The sequence below is a fragment of the Guyanagaster necrorhizus genome, assembly GCF_019112545.1.
Source record: "Guyanagaster necrorhizus MCA 3950 unplaced genomic scaffold BT62scaffold_10, whole genome shotgun sequence".
Taxonomy (NCBI): domain Eukaryota; kingdom Fungi; phylum Basidiomycota; class Agaricomycetes; order Agaricales; family Physalacriaceae; genus Guyanagaster; species Guyanagaster necrorhizus.
This window is the reverse complement of record NW_025064889.1, coordinates 1,484,828-1,499,444: the sequence shown is the minus strand read 5'-3', so window position 1 is coordinate 1,499,444 and position 14,617 is coordinate 1,484,828. Positions and strand designations below refer to the sequence as shown.

At 47.5% G+C, this 14,617-nt stretch overlaps 5 protein-coding genes across 5 annotated transcripts; 3 read left to right on the top strand and 2 right to left on the bottom strand.

Annotated features, from left to right (window-relative positions):
* Positions 1–590: 590 nt before the first annotated feature.
* BT62DRAFT_931279 (glycine hydroxymethyltransferase) lies at positions 591–2,694 on the top strand. The gene is made up of 9 exons (XM_043186093.1): positions 591–681; positions 734–841; positions 894–1,094; positions 1,154–1,161; positions 1,208–1,298; positions 1,355–1,656; positions 1,708–1,837; positions 1,885–2,119; positions 2,174–2,694. The coding sequence occupies exons 1-9, from the start codon at positions 655–657 to the stop codon at positions 2,509–2,511; spliced, it is 1,440 nt and encodes a 479-aa protein (XP_043040937.1). The 5' UTR covers positions 591–654; the 3' UTR covers positions 2,512–2,694.
* Positions 2,695–3,994: 1,300 nt separating this feature from the next.
* Positions 3,995–5,231, top strand: BT62DRAFT_1075486 (uncharacterized protein). The gene is made up of 5 exons (XM_043179119.1): positions 3,995–4,300; positions 4,365–4,382; positions 4,498–4,645; positions 4,704–4,856; positions 4,915–5,231. The coding sequence occupies exons 1-5, from the start codon at positions 4,139–4,141 to the stop codon at positions 5,151–5,153; spliced, it is 720 nt and encodes a 239-aa protein (XP_043040936.1). The 5' UTR covers positions 3,995–4,138; the 3' UTR covers positions 5,154–5,231.
* Positions 5,212–5,820, bottom strand: BT62DRAFT_1075485 (uncharacterized protein). Its single transcript, XM_043179118.1, has 4 exons — positions 5,793–5,820; positions 5,668–5,744; positions 5,593–5,620; positions 5,212–5,536 (listed from the first exon to the last, which is right to left on the bottom strand). Exons 1-4 carry the CDS (start codon positions 5,800–5,802, stop codon positions 5,268–5,270), a joined length of 384 nt encoding a protein of 127 aa, XP_043040935.1. The 5' UTR covers positions 5,803–5,820; the 3' UTR covers positions 5,212–5,267.
* Positions 5,821–7,872: 2,052 nt separating this feature from the next.
* BT62DRAFT_893040 (MFS general substrate transporter) lies at positions 7,873–9,678 on the top strand (the record flags this gene model as incomplete). The annotated part of the gene is made up of 8 exons (XM_043183131.1): positions 7,873–8,064; positions 8,115–8,510; positions 8,564–8,800; positions 8,854–8,898; positions 8,949–9,028; positions 9,090–9,232; positions 9,285–9,396; positions 9,447–9,678. The coding sequence occupies 8 exons, from the start codon at positions 7,873–7,875 to the stop codon at positions 9,676–9,678; spliced, it is 1,437 nt and encodes a 478-aa protein (XP_043040934.1).
* A 1,728-nt stretch (positions 9,679–11,406) lies between these two features.
* Positions 11,407–14,204, bottom strand: BT62DRAFT_1005059 (uncharacterized protein; the record flags this gene model as incomplete). Its single annotated transcript, XM_043177101.1, has 4 exons — positions 11,407–11,955; positions 12,018–13,192; positions 13,243–13,798; positions 14,064–14,204. 4 exons carry the CDS (start codon positions 14,202–14,204, stop codon positions 11,407–11,409), a joined length of 2,421 nt encoding a protein of 806 aa, XP_043040933.1.
* Between the last annotated feature and the right edge of the window lie 413 nt (positions 14,205–14,617).

The following is a 14,617-nucleotide window of genomic DNA, read 5'->3' as shown; positions in this document are numbered from 1 at the left end:
GACAAAATTACTCACTGGCCTGGAGGAGAGTCCACAACAATTTCATAATTGTCCATGGCCCAGGACTCAAGAGCTAGGATCCAAATCTGTCTCTGCAGAAAAGCCAGGGCCACCCTGCTCAACAAGCTTGAACCATTCTAGGAGTCTTCGGGGGGTATCTTTAGGTGGCCATTTGAAGTCAGAGGAGCTGCTGGAGGGAGATGGATCAACTGAAAGCTTTGCAAAATCTGTTCTGACATTTGTGTCCACGGTCGGGACAATACGATGTTTCACGCCTTCTGTTCGGGAGTGGGTTGGAGCTGATACGTAGGAGCGCAGAGAACTATAGTAATATGAATCGATACCGATGACAGAGGTAAGAAGACAACTAGATACGACGTGCCTCGCCACGCCCCGTCCAAGTAAATCCCAGGTGTCGCTCCGTTTCATTATTCATGAACAGTGTGAAGGTAGAGAGGAGTACTAATAGTATAGATTGTGCGGAATCTCGGACTCGCGAAACAGCCTAAGGCAGTCCCGCTCGGAGATACCCGGCCGATGGTCCCATCGTTTTTTTTGCTCACGACCATGATTCGACTCCTTTGTCGGCCACCACCATCTCGGGTCCCCATCTTCACTCCATACTCCCATTACTCCCACTTGAGTATTAGAAAAATGGCCACCTCATCGATGCCGGAATCCGTAGGCCTATTTTGAATGCAGAAGATGTGGTCTGATTCGCTTTCGATTGCAGAATAAAATGCTCTATGCCCCCTTAGCAGAGATCGATCCAGAGGTGCAGAACATCATAGATAAGGAGACATGGAGGCAGCTTTCTGGGCTGGAGCTCATTGCTTCAGAGGTCGGTTATCTCCCAGAGGAGCAGAGGTTCATGACACTGAAACACGTAACAGAACCTTACCAGTCTGTCTGTCATGGAGGCGAACGGATCCATCTTGACGAACAAGTACTCCGAGGGTCTCCCAGCTGCCCGTTACTATGGCGGTAACGAGTATATTGATGAGCTCGAGAACTTGTGCCGCAAACGAGCACTGAAAGCATTCAACCTCGATCCCACAAAATGGGGTGTAAATGTGCAGCCTTACTCCGGAAGCGTTAGTCATCCACCTTTTTACATTCCGCTTATCGTTAATGATGTTTTTCCATTCTACAGACAGCCAAGTTAGTTAACCATGTCATCATCGGATTTTCTCTGACTCCATCGCAGCTTCGCCGCATTTACCGCCCTCATCCAACCTCAGGATCGTCTCATGGGTCTTGGTCTTCCCGACGGTGGCCATCTCACTCATGGTTATTATGTACGTGTCCATGTGATTCACGTAAAGGGAATTTACCTAACATTCGAAAATATCAGACTGCTAAGAAGAAAATGACCGCGTCTTCCATCTACTTCCAGTCGCTACCTTACGCTATCACTCCCGATACCAACCTTATTGACTACTCCGCTCTCGCAGCACAGGCCAAGGTCTTCAAGCCAAAATTGATTGTCTGCGGTGCCTCTGCATATCCACGCGACTGGGATTATGCTGAGCTTAAGAAGACGGCAGAGAAAGAAGGTGCCTGGCTACTATGTGATATGGCCCATACCAGCGGTCTTGTTGCTGCCCAGGAGCTCAACAGCCCCTTCGATTACTGTGACGTCGTCACTACTACGACGTAGGTCTCTTCTCTCTTTTTTTTGGTTTACGTACTGACCTACGTTACTAGTCACAAAACTCTCCGTGGTCCTCGTGCAGGTTTGATCTTTTTCCGCAAGGACCTCGAGAATGCCAAAGATCTTGAGAAACGCGTCAATGAGGCCGTGTTCCCCGCGTGTCAAGGTGGTCCCCACAACAACGTATGTCCTTTTTTTGTTTCATTTCTCCCGTATTTATCCCTCATCAGACTATCGCCGCTGTCGCCACTGCCCTCCTCCAAGTCGCTCAGCCCGCATTCAAGGATTATGCTAAGCAGGTTATCCTCAATGCTCGTGCCTTCGCGACCTCTCTATCGGAACACGGTTATAAGCTCCAAACTGGGGGAACCGACAACCATCTCGTTCTCTGGGACTTGCGCCCTCTTGGCTTGACTGGCAGCAAGATCGAGAAGGTCTGCGACCTGATGGGCATAACCATTAACAGTCAGCCTTCTTCTCTTTCGGTGTCTTCCGTCCCGGTTGACTGACTCATAACAGAAAACGCCGTCTCTGGCGACGCCTCTGCCCAGGTCCCGGGTGGTATACGTTTGGGCACGTCCGCACTGACGTCACGTAACATGGTCGAGTCTGATATGAAGGTCGTTGCCGACTTCTTGCACCGCGCTGTGCAACTGTCGTTGGTCCTACAGAAGGAGGCTGGAACTAAGATGCTGAAAGACTTTGTTCGGGTTGCTACGACACAGGAGGAGGGCAAGGAGGGCTTCGCCAAAGTCAGGCAGCTGAGGGATGAGGTCCGAGAATTCGCTAAGCGGTGGCCGCTCCCGGGTGTAGACGTCGCGACGTTCAAGAAGCCTATAGGCATTCATGAGGATTGAGGTTGAGATGACGCATGTAGAGAAGATTCAACGTCTGTATTTGTAGTCATTCATTTGTAGCGGGGCATTCAACATCGTCCCAGTGTTTTGTAGTACTAGAGTTCCTACCGTAAATCCATTGCCACTTACCGACTTGGTGTACAACCCTGGAGGACAAATATGAAATTCAAGTTTTTTTTTTAATTTGAAGCTGACACCCACTGATGCCTACAAGGAATTGCCCTAGCCACTGACCGCACGCGATGTTCTGGCCGGATCTTCTGTTCATGGTAACGGACTCGGGTTGATAATTTCTAGGTGCTTCAGTTTCAGGCCCTGAGCAGAAATATCTAGACGATGTCGTCAAGCCTTCTGGGGATATAGCTCACAAATTGGTCTTTCTTCCGTCGTCATCACTGCAGTGGTCGGAAGTCTTTGCTTCTCTGATATATGAGCCACGGAGGGTTGCCCGCTTGCATCTCCTTGTCTCTTTGTGACCTGTTTTTTGGACTTTAGGCTGCATTGCATATTATTGCAGATCCTAAGAGTGCTTTCGTATCTCTGAAAGAGAGAGGCTTGCGCTGTTTATTTCAGCGTAAGCATGTTTCATTCGGATTTACGACATCACTGGCGAGCTTTCGGATCTGAACCTTTTTCCAGTATAGATTCCGTTCTGATCTGAGACTTGGATAGTCGACGGGCTTGAGCAAAGATTGTCGTCCCCGACATCTGCAATCGACTTACTATAATGAATTCCGGAGAAGAACAATTTAAGATATGACATTATCTAATAGGACTCCAGCAAATGACTTTGGTTATGGGGCCTTGTATGGGGTTGTCTCTATGTGGGGCAAGTCTGTGTCGAGCGGCCAGCGGCTACGGTGATTTAATTGGTGTGTGGACTTCCTTTATAGTGCCCACTTTCTTCTCACAATCCGGCACCTTTCCTTTCCATGAAACAGACTGAACGAGCCCCAAATTTTCCAGACAAGTTCTTGAATATGAAGCGAAAAAGTTGACGGCGGGAGTTGTCTAATCTATGAGTATTTGGGAGATATCGTTGAACGGCGTGATTACATAGAGTATATTGTGCCCATATTGTAATGCAGTTCTTCATTTATACCGTAGTAACATGTCAAGCTAAGTTTGCGATCAATGATGGCGGTCTGGAAACAAGATAAACTTAAATCCCGTTCCATGGCGCCACCATATTTCAACAACCTTTCATGAGCTCGAGCTCCGAGCACCTCATTTTCAGAGAAAGACTTCTATAAGGTTATCCTTGCTACGTGGCGATAAATTTCCAAAAATCCAAGTCGGTGCAAATTTCAAGCCGGCCACGAAAGCTCGAGAAATTATTAAGAGAATAAAGTTTAGAGCCATTGATATTACTCCATTTGAGAGGCCAGGGTATTATTTAAGCGTCGTGAGAGTGCGCCCCAATTAAGAACTATCACAAAGAACGATCTGTTGCTGTTGACTTACGGGCATTGCCGAACCCAGAGCCCCATCTTCGACCACGACGTGTAGACTGGTCCTCTATCCTGCGAGGCCTATCGTATTTTACCCTTCCGTCAATCCCGCTCACTCTAGTTACTTATAGCCCCCCAGAAATTTCTTTTCTCTCTCACTCCTTACTCCTTTCTGCATGATGAATCTGGACGGGCCCATATCCGGCTTATCATTCCGGAGCAAATTCATTCAGCTATCCCATGATCTTTCTTCAGTAGATAGCTACGTAGCTGCCGCACACAACCTGTTGGGCTGTTCAACATTTTCCCCCGAAGATTTTCAGGACCATTGTATGAAGGTGAATTCGCTATACTAGTCCTGATTTGAGTTTTACGCTAACTCAGTGCGCTGCTATCATGCAGATCCTCGAACTTGTCGAAGTAAGTTAAACTACCTATTGATTTAAAGTCGAGTGAAACTACGATACGTTCACCTATACCTACTAGTTCCAGTCCATCGCAGGCGAAAAAAAATACTGACTGATGTTTGTCATAGATATCTCGCGACACCCTCTTACGACTGGACGTACAGCTACACAGTTTTTGCTCATGCCCGCCTTACTATCAGCCATTGAAAGAAGCCTACTATGACCTCTTGCGCTTGTTGAAGTCTCGGCGTAAATTATTTCCCTTCAGACTTCGAGGTAAGCTGGTCTGTTAAGGCTTCCAAAAACTTAAGACTGACTAAAAGACTACTCATAGACCGCGTGACGAGACTTACTTTACCGCTTATGACCACGTTCCGTATATGTGCCGGTCTTCACGATCAGGAACAATGCATGCTGAACGAGTTTCGTCTTCAGCCTCGGCCGTCCGCCCCGGCAACATCTTGGAGCGATGAAGCCTTGATGCCGCGTAAGATAACTTCAAAATACTTAAAAATATCTTCTGAAATTCGGCGTAATTTCTGTAGCCCCAGACAAAATTTCACGGCCCCATGATGCCATCTTTAGTTGTGAGTGGACCCCAAGAAAGCCACGCGGTCCACCTATGGCATTGCCGCACGTCACGGAAGACTTAGACCGCTCCGATGAAGAGGGAATTGAAGATAATTCGGAGGAAGAATCATTCCGGCCAGTTTTGCTGAAGCCTATGACAAGGCATTTTGGTATCTTTTGCACCAAGAATTCCTCTATGTTTCGTTTGCATTGATTAGCTCAGTTTTCATATGGATGTTCTTCATATTTTTTTTTTGTTCGTGTCCTGATGTATGTACATTTTCATCTCTTGCTATGCGACGTGGTTTCTTTGGATATTGAGAGGATATCAATCCACAAATAACCCTCCGTCCGTGTCGCGTTCGGGGGATACATGAGTAGGCGTTCGGACCTTTTTCCCAGTCTGAATCCCGTCCAGCTCATCCCTCATATCCATCAACTTCCTCAACAGTCGATTATTGGCTGCCATAGTCTCCTCCCGCTCTAGAATCCGGATGACATTTCCAAGGGAGCTATCAAGCTTTCCCAATGCGTCATTCAGGAAGAATGGGTTTCCAACCAGTGGTTCAGAAGTTCGTTGCACGGGAGGAGTTGTTGCTACATCGACCAGCAAGTAAATCCGCCAGATTTGTGTTCGACGTTTGGAAAGGTACCTTTATTAGGATCAGTGTGGGGAAATACCTAAAGAGGGTTGAGCAGCATAGAAAGCATATTCTGAGGATACCTACCTGTCCCGGGTTCTCTGGGCAAGGGTACGGTGGGAGTCCGGAACTCCTAGTATGAGGATACTTGGCATTGTCCGAGTCTACGTAGAAGGTCAGTTATGAGCAGATATCTAGAATATTCTGATCACCAGTAGGCATGTCAGAAAAATTAATAGCTATGAAGGAATAGTACGGTAGACCACGATGATTTTTTATAAGGCGTTTTGAACTGTAATTAAATAAAATCTGAGACCAGTGACGGTGAGACATCGTACACATTAGTACCGATTCAACGGAGCCACAAGTCAAGCCGAATGATGTATTTTTTTCACTGCGCAGCCAGGAAATTCAAACTTACATGTTGATAAGCTGATCTGCGTAAAATTTAGGTAGACGCTATTACATGAAGCGCTGTGAAAACCAAAGGATGTATCTTGGAGTCATGTCACCTGGACGTAGCACATTATCCTAACACATGACTTGGTACTTCGGAAGGACCGGACCGGACCGGGCCTTGCGAGCGATGCCCTTGGCATCCTTCAAGCCTCATTTCCCGCCTCGACTCAAGAATAATTCCCTACCTTTGGAGTTACTTTAAATCGAGGGTAAATGTCTAATATTGAATAAAATTCCCTTGCCACCAAGTTTGGCAGGCGGTGGAGCATTTTTGACAAGCAAAGTTCCCGTGATGAGCTCGCTCTCCATTGGCACTGTGAAGCTCGACGCTGCCATTCTCTGGTACTATCATGATCGTCAGTGGCCCCGGACCCTTCCCAGTGCCAGACACGTGAATTTGCAGGACGAAGTCAAGTGTAGTCAAGCATTCGTTGTGTATACTATCTCAACGGAGACGTCAAGGCGAGTAATTCAATGGTTCATCCACATGGACACACCCATAATTGTAGTCTCTGATGCCTCTCCAGTCCGGTATGCAGGACTCATATCATATACACTGGCAAGTTGATGCGGGGATGGAAGTCATCGATGCTACACTTTGGGAGAAACTCGAGCGCCGAGACCTAATGAGTTTAAATGTCAGTTACGTCGAACTGACTCACTGATTATAGGATACTTTCGTTGTTGCCTGGCGCTATAGCTATCTGCTACGCGAGGTGTCCCTCGCGTTCCTTGTATAACTTCTTGTCGTCATTTTCTTTCCACCGGGTGATGGGTCAGGTCTCTGCAGATCAAACTTGAACCTTCTCATTCACAGAAGAAGCTACGTCTATTTCATTCATTCGCAAACCCGTGAGCGGAATAACGGCCGCTCTGGAAGACTGGGCCGTATTAGTGTTGAGATTCGGTTTTCACGGCTTTAATATCACATTCTATTTATATATATTTACTGCTTACCTTATACTTTGACATTTTTCGTACCTATCAACTTGACTAGGAACCACCACTGTCCTTACTCTATACAACAAAATATACCTTTCCTTCAAGTCCAATACGCCTCCCTCGGAATTGCCAGCACCTAAATCTCAACAATTAGACCTCTCAGATGATGACTCGAAGTCCTCGCAGTCCTGATAAGCGTCTATTCCGGGTCGGGTGAAAACTCGTATCGAATTCTGTCCGGCATCTGAAACAGTAAAATCCGTCGGCTTGACCTCTTACCGGAGATCCCGATGGATTTTAACAAAGATTCAGTTATCATCATCGTAGTCAAGTTCGTATTTCGACAGAAATGATTCTAGGCGAGAATGCGATCGTGATCGAATCACACTCCGTCAGACTAGACTACATAGCCCTCATACAATGTTGACTTCTGGTGAATGGTGCCATGGTGGTGTACGTACAGCTCTTTCACCAAGCGCGGTTTACATCCGCTCCATGCTCGTGTCCTTGGCGCTGGCCAACCGTACAAGGGTTCCAGCCCGGACCCTGACAACCCGATCGTCTGGCACAAGGATCCTCAGTTGGTGTTTAACGGGCGTTACATCGATGCGGATAGGGCGCGTTTTTTGGATCTGTTCTTTGTACCGATGGGACGAAGCCTATCGGCCGAGGGTCGGCACTGAGACAGAGACAGCACCGGCGGCCCATCTTCATGGACGAAGCGGAGCTCCGTATTGACTGAGATTGTGGATGTCTCGAGATCCATGTAGAGGCCTACAAAAAGGCTCCCAAGTCTTGGAATCCACCTTTACGACGAACAATACTTAACGCCGCTACTTTTAATTCTTCAGAGTGCCTACTCAATCGGTCTTCGCCCTTCTAGCTCCAGCCATGGCCGACGCCACCTCAATCAAATCTAAGGACGTCGAGTCCAATGTCTCTATCGACGTCGATCTGGCACCAAAGGTGTTACGGAAAATCGACTGGAGATTCTTGCCGATCATGTTCATCACGTACAATTTCAACTTCATTGACAAGACTATTCTTTCCAGTGCGTCTGTGTTCGGGCTCAAGACTGATACGGTACGCTGTTTGTTGTCTTTTCTGAAGGGCTATCACTGAAAAAAGAGTAGCATCTAGTGGGCCAGCAATACAGCTGGGTATCCAGCGTCTTCTATTTTGGCTATCTCGTCTGGGCCTATCCTACGACGTATCTAATACAACGACTCCCTGTCGGTAAATACGTCTCGATCAACACCATAATATGGGGCACCCTAGTCGCGCTCACCGCTTCGTGCAAGAACTTTGGTGGTCTCATCACTGTTCGGTTTCTCCTGGGTGTGGCAGAGGCGACGATCACACCTGCGTTTGTGTACGTCACGTCGATGTGGTACACGCGAGATGAGATTCCGATCAAAACTGGGGCGTGGTTCGCAGGAAACTCGTTCGGGGGCTTGGTGGCTTCGTTGGCAGCCTATGGGGTCGGAAGGATCAAGGATCCCTTGTCTCCGTGGCAGTGGTTGTTCATCGTAAGTTGTTAATATCGAATACTGCATTCCTTGTGCTCATTGGCCGTTGTAAGACATTTGGTGTCGCTACAGGCTTGTGGGGAATCATTATCTTGTTAATTCTCCCGGATTCGATAGAGTCGTGTGGGTTTTTGAACGAGGAAGAGAAGAAATGCGCACAGGATAGAGTTATTCTGGCTGGTACGGGCAAATCTTCAAAGGAGACGAGCCAGTGGAAGCGCGAGCAGGTCTTTGAGTGCTTTTTGGATCCAAAGACTTGGTTCTTCTTCGCAATATCTATATGCACCCAGGTACGCTCGTTCTTTTGCTCTGACGACATTTGCTGATGACTACTTGATAACAGATACCAAACTCCGGCACCCAAAACTTTGGTAATCTGGTGCTGGAAGTACGTAATTTTTCCCGTATCCTTAACGCATACTTAACATCGTCTCTCAGGGCTTCGGGTTCACTAACCTCCAGACGACTCTTGTCGGGTTACCTTCGTCTATAATAGCTTTTCTGACTATTCTTACAAGGTACAGTGTACATCTTCCATTAGCAACTTTTGCTTTTGCTGAATCGGGTCTATACATGTAGTGGCTGGATTGCAGGCCGTGTCCGTAACATCTCCACCTTCTTGATAATTCCCATCGTTATTTGCCCCGTCGTTGGGAGCGCTCTCATATATTCCGATGTCAGCAATGGCATCAAGCTCTTCGGCTACTACCTCCTCTCTACGGGTAATGCCTTTTGCTTTTTTCCCTTCCACTACTAAACTTTTGCGCGGTACAGGTCCTGGTGCTCTTCCGCTCTCCATGTCTTTGATGTCTGCCAACTACAAAGGTGTGACCAAGAAGATGACAATGACGGCTCTGTTATTCATTGCGTATTGTACTGGAAACATGTATGTTCCTCTTCTAAACTTTCATGGCACATTCCTCTCATCGTTCTCAGTGCCGGTCCTCAGTTCTTCAAGTCCTCGGAATCGCCTCACTACCCGACAGCGTTCCGGACGATTATGATATGTTACGCCTTGGTAGTCGTGGAAGCGCTGGGGCTAAGGTTTTATCTGAGTTGGGTGAATAGGATGAGGGATATTTCGGAGAAAGATGAAGACGTGAATGACGGAGAACTTGACGAGGATGTGACGGATTTGAAGACTGTGGGGATGAGATACCGATTGTAAGGTTAACTCTTTTTATGGTGTAACTTTCGGAGCTTCCGCTCGTGTTCTTGTGGTTTGCAGGGCTTTTCCTTGGTCAAAATGGAAAGTGATGAAATTTTTACGGTCTGAAAACTAGTACACGAGAGAGGATCCCTGTAATGTCGAGTTCAAGATGCATTCGTCAGGATTCTTTGCTTTCGATCATAGGAAGCAGCGAAGATGCAACATTTTCGCACCAGTCCCGAATGGTACCGTTCGTCTGAGCAGTATCCAAGGATCGGTCGGACCCCGCCGTCCACCAAGGAAACGTGCCTGAAGATATCGACTTTTCTACTTCGACGTGAGCTGCCCGACCTAGTCGTTCTATTTCGTGGGCAAGCTTCCACATAGTACGTATGCACCGCCCTAGCCGGAAAACGTCTATCAGTTTGGCCAGGTCAAAGCGATACTTTTCGGGCAGTTCTGTGACTAAGTCCTGAGAGGGTTCAAGTTTAGTTTCAGAGCATTCCACGGATGGCGATGGATATACCTCGTCGTCTGATCCTGAACAGCAGACAAGCACGATATGCAAGCCGTCCATGAGAAGTCTAGAACAATTGGGGGGGAGAATGCTAACGTGTGCACACCCATCGCCGATTTCATCACTATTTACAAGTGAACCAGGTGTGATTTCTGTCCTTTCAAGCTGAAAATTTTCACATATTCCACTATAAGCAAAGGAACCTCGGAGGGTATCGTTGTCCCTGTATAAATCGAAGAATCCAATGCTACCGAGAGCTCATCGGAAAATTCGAACTGATCTTCATACGTGTACTCGGAGAAAGCTGCATCACCGAAGACACAGTCAGGTCTGAGGGTATGTTGCATCAGGGACTATATCCTGATGAGGTACATCTTTGCTTTAGCTATTATATCCGTCCATGCTGCTGTCAGCTACGAGTTCAGCAAGATAGACCACCTTATCGGACAAGGCTTTTCATCTTTGGTTCCAAACGTGTCTTGAACGCCAGCAAAGAAAGAAGCAGCTCGTTAGGTGTCTTGTATCGAGGCGGTACGGTACGGTCCAGGTCGGCTGAGACATAACGAGTCCGTCTGTGTGAAGCGCGTCCTACACTTGCAGAATTTCGCGTTTGAGCTGGTCAAGAGAATGTTTTTGCCGTTGGGTGAGACACCGTGCACAGTCAAACGTCAAGTCGTCCTATATAAGCAAAGGAAGATTCAAACCAGCGGTAAGGTTGTCAACACGGAGATGAAAGGTAAATAGAATTGTAGTGGATCATAGAACAGAGCCTTGTCTACGTGGTGGATGTAGTATCAAGGACTGGTAGACAGGCTTACTGATGATACTGAAGCTTTGTGCTGCGTTGTTTTAGGTGTCTGAAGTGCCACTGGCCCGAGTCACTATGTCCTAAACGGTATCATTTCATGACAAGTACGTCAACATAAACACTGGGTGGTACTTGGCAGCGGAGTCAGCACAACGTCGGCAGTGGGCACGGCAATGATTCTCAGTCAATGCTGGTGTATATAATGCTCTGCTGTAGCACTCAGTTAAAAAAATGACCATGATCCATGAGTAAAAAGCAATCTACTCTCTGTGGAATTTCCATCTCCTTGGCCCTTGCTGCTTCGTTACTCAAAGAAAGTTATCTCTAACCCCAAACCTCTCACGCGGCCGGCGATCTCAGGCTGTTCGCCCAAAACCAAATTCCATCAATCAAGATGGTGTGCTTGGCAGGCTGAAACCGTTCATTCAGAAACCTGCCATTCGGATTTCCAGTTCTTCCTCAACTCCGAAAGTATGGCACTGTACGTCGCTGGATCAAGGTTGGAGCATACAAATGGCTCCCAGAATGCGATATCTGATGTTCGATTGTCAAACATGGTGAATAAAACCTCCCATGCTGGAGAATTAGGCCGTAGGTGTACTACGCCTCTCATACGTTGGATATCATTAGCCTTGACCAAGACTTTGAACGTGATAATAAGGTTTCTAGGTCTGAACAGTTCATCTGTGGCTCGCAGGAGAATGTCAGAGGAGTACGAGCCCAGAGACGTTGATGTGGTCAAGTGATCGAGATATCCTTGAAAGAGTAGTATGAACTGGTATGTATAATGATGGTTTATGATGGCGTCACTACAGATATAGTCAAACAGGTGTTCAGAAACGACCGTTTCGAAGACGGATGAGGGAAAGACACTGGTAGGCAACTGGAATGTTTTTGCCAGCAGTCGATAGATATGTATCGGTTCGGATGGATCCCCAGTGAACGCAAAGTCTATTAGCTTGTCTATCATCTGGAGGTTTGTTCAACGAAATCTGGATCGCCTAGGCTGAGAGAAGTGCTGAGGGCATCTACAAAAATCTCCCATAAGAATCGCTGATTCATCCAGGTCCAAGCGATATGACATCTTGTGTCAATCGCATACTGTGTCATGGAATACAGGTGCTGGATGATCGTGCGGCATGTATGTCTCTTGTCTGGCTTCCAGACCTGTGCGACCTGTTCCGTCAGGGTCATAACATAAAGTTCAAGATGAACCAAGACATCGCCTAATAGCCCTGCATCTTTGATGTGCCGTGAACGAAGCATTGATAACAATACTTGTAGGGGTATGGGTACGTCGGAACAATATAGCAAAGGACCCTTTGCTCCTGCCTCAGTTCCTACCGTTCGAGAAAAGTGGTAGAGTAACAACTTGCCGAGAAGCGGATACAGACAGGATGAAATAGCAGCAGCGAGGCTGACCTGGGCGTCACATTCCGTATCGCAGATCTCGATATCCGGGAATCCATCGTCTGAATACATTGCAGAAGCACGGTATCCTATAGCAGGCTCCACCCAGCCGAGCGACCAGTATGTCTTTGGAAATGCGTTCAAAAGTTCCCTGTAGAGACTAACAGCGGAGTCTCCATGAAACGGACCACCTTGTGTAAGAACGTTGCAGAGAATGTTGGCCCATATCACTGGCTGCTCCAGTTCCAGCTCCACCTCTTGGTCCGATGACATCGACTTAAGAAGATACGACATCGTATGGACATCGTCACCCCCTGTGTACCTCAACGCAGCAAGAAAAACGGCACGGGTTGAAAGAGGACTGTCTTTGACGAGGCCACACATAACAATCAGGAACAAAGGGTTCATCACTCCCGAACGAGCGGTAAGTCCAAGATGTAGGGGGGCCTGTAAACATCGTTCTAAATCCTTGTCCATGCCCAAACGAACGCCGCCGCCTGCGCGGATGTCGATACAATCTTCGATTTTTTGGCCCAAAGGCTCTGCAATGCTCTCCTCTTGTTTCATCAGCTTCGCCGATTTCAGCGGAAGGGAGCTAATAGATTGCACGGCAGTGCTTTGAACAGTGGGGTTGGGAGACATCGAATGAAGCCATGCCACTGCTTGTACATCTGGGAAGTGACCCATCTCATGGAATGCCATATGTTCAGCATCTTTCAAAGAGATCGCACAAGCTTTGGACAAGAAAAGAATATGGAGAAGACGTGAAGGATGATGCAATGGTATACTGAAAACACCTGGCCGAGGACAAGATAAAGAAATCCAGAAAGCGGTCTTCTGTATGGACAGCGAGGATAGACGAGAGGGAGGAGGTTAGTGCTGGTGTATGCGGAGAAACCGGCAAGTATAATAGCGCTTGTCACGCAACCAATTTCCGCACTCTGAGGGATGAGGAAAATGACTAAGCCAAGGAGGAAGAGACCCAAGGTGGTATGCATGAGCACAGGGAGCAGACCAATGATCATGGGTATATGCCAGTCTTGGAGGCTCATGTAACGAGCATGGCGAACACGTATCCTGTCACGGGGCGTCCCCGATGGCACTGATACATATTGGTGGATCCAATGCTTTGCGAGCGCGGCTACTAAAACTGTGGAAAGGCTGAGTGATAAACTCGCGAACCACAGCCCGTTGACCCATAAGTCGGGTGTCTTCGGATGGAAAGGCATGTAGGGTGTAAAGCCAGGACGGGGAACAAGATCGACAGATATTCCATTGGCCATAGCGCGTTGAACGCCGACGAGCTCAAATAGAAGAGCTGCCGAAACCTCACCATAATCAATCTGGAGGTTTTGGGATGTTTGAACAATAAATGTGGAAACGACGGCAGAGAAGAGCCCGGCCTACAGACCACCATGTCAGAAAGTGATATACGCAGAAGGTAACGCACAGATATAAGAAGTACGCCCAATCCATCACGCTAGTCCTCTACCATTTCCGCATCAAAGATCGCGCATTCGTCTAGATAAGCTCTCTATATCCTTGCAAAAGGCCCCATCTCTTCTCCTTTGGCATCTTTGGGATATTTTTGCTCATAATCGGAGGGATCATGACCTTTGAGTAAAGAAGCATTAGCCAGCAGGATTATCACCAAAGGACTGCAGCTACCTTTTGCCTGTGATTGGGCCTTGAGACCAAATCGACGTTGACTACATCTCCGACGCCAAGGTCCCGAGGAATCTCGGGCTGTCGTATTCCTTGCAGAGGATCCGGAAGCCAGATTGTTGGTGACTGAAGAGCTGGCAGCATTACCAGTTGAGAAAGTAGGGGAATCCATGGATAAAGTGGAAATGTAAAGGCCCACGCGGACACAAAGAAGAGAAGTGTGGGAGGTCACGTACGTTGAACTACGTTCCCACCATCGGAAAGCTTAAACAAGCATGACTGGCTGCTGCCATACCATAGAATGGAGGATTCGATGTCACATAAATTCCTGCTCAATAGATCCGTCCAAACGGATGCTTTCAAAAAGAATGTACTTAAGGCGACTCTTGATTCAGAGGACTCGCCTCCTTAGCGTGCCCCAAGATTATAACGTATTTAGTGCGGAGCGACATGGCATTCGAAGGCTCCAGATCGAGTTCATGTATGAACCTCGAAACAACGCATAAGACCCATTGAGACAGATGTAAAAGCCAAAGGAAGTCGAACCAGGACGTTAT

Excerpts from the sequence above, each read along its gene's own strand:
- BT62DRAFT_1075485 (XM_043179118.1), bottom strand. Across the intron at positions 5,621-5,667 it reads GCCCAGAGAACCCGGGACAG|GTATTTCCCCACACTGATCC; the intron begins GTAGGTATCCTC and ends AACCCTCTTTAG. Across the intron at positions 5,537-5,592 it reads CCACACTGATCCTAATAAAG|CAACAACTCCTCCCGTGCAA; the intron begins GTACCTTTCCAA and ends TGGTCGATGTAG.
- BT62DRAFT_931279 (XM_043186093.1), top strand. The coding sequence starts at position 655 with ATGGCCACCTCATCGATGCCGGAATCC. Across the intron at positions 1,838-1,884 it reads AAGGTGGTCCCCACAACAAC|ACTATCGCCGCTGTCGCCAC; the intron begins GTATGTCCTTTT and ends ATCCCTCATCAG. Across the intron at positions 2,120-2,173 it reads GATGGGCATAACCATTAACA|AAAACGCCGTCTCTGGCGAC; the intron begins GTCAGCCTTCTT and ends GACTCATAACAG.
- BT62DRAFT_1075486 (XM_043179119.1), top strand. The coding sequence starts at position 4,139 with ATGATGAATCTGGACGGGCCCATATCCGGCTTATCATTCCGGAGCAAA. Across the intron at positions 4,646-4,703 it reads ATTTCCCTTCAGACTTCGAG|ACCGCGTGACGAGACTTACT; the intron begins GTAAGCTGGTCT and ends GACTACTCATAG. Across the intron at positions 4,857-4,914 it reads CGATGAAGCCTTGATGCCGC|CCCCAGACAAAATTTCACGG; the intron begins GTAAGATAACTT and ends TAATTTCTGTAG.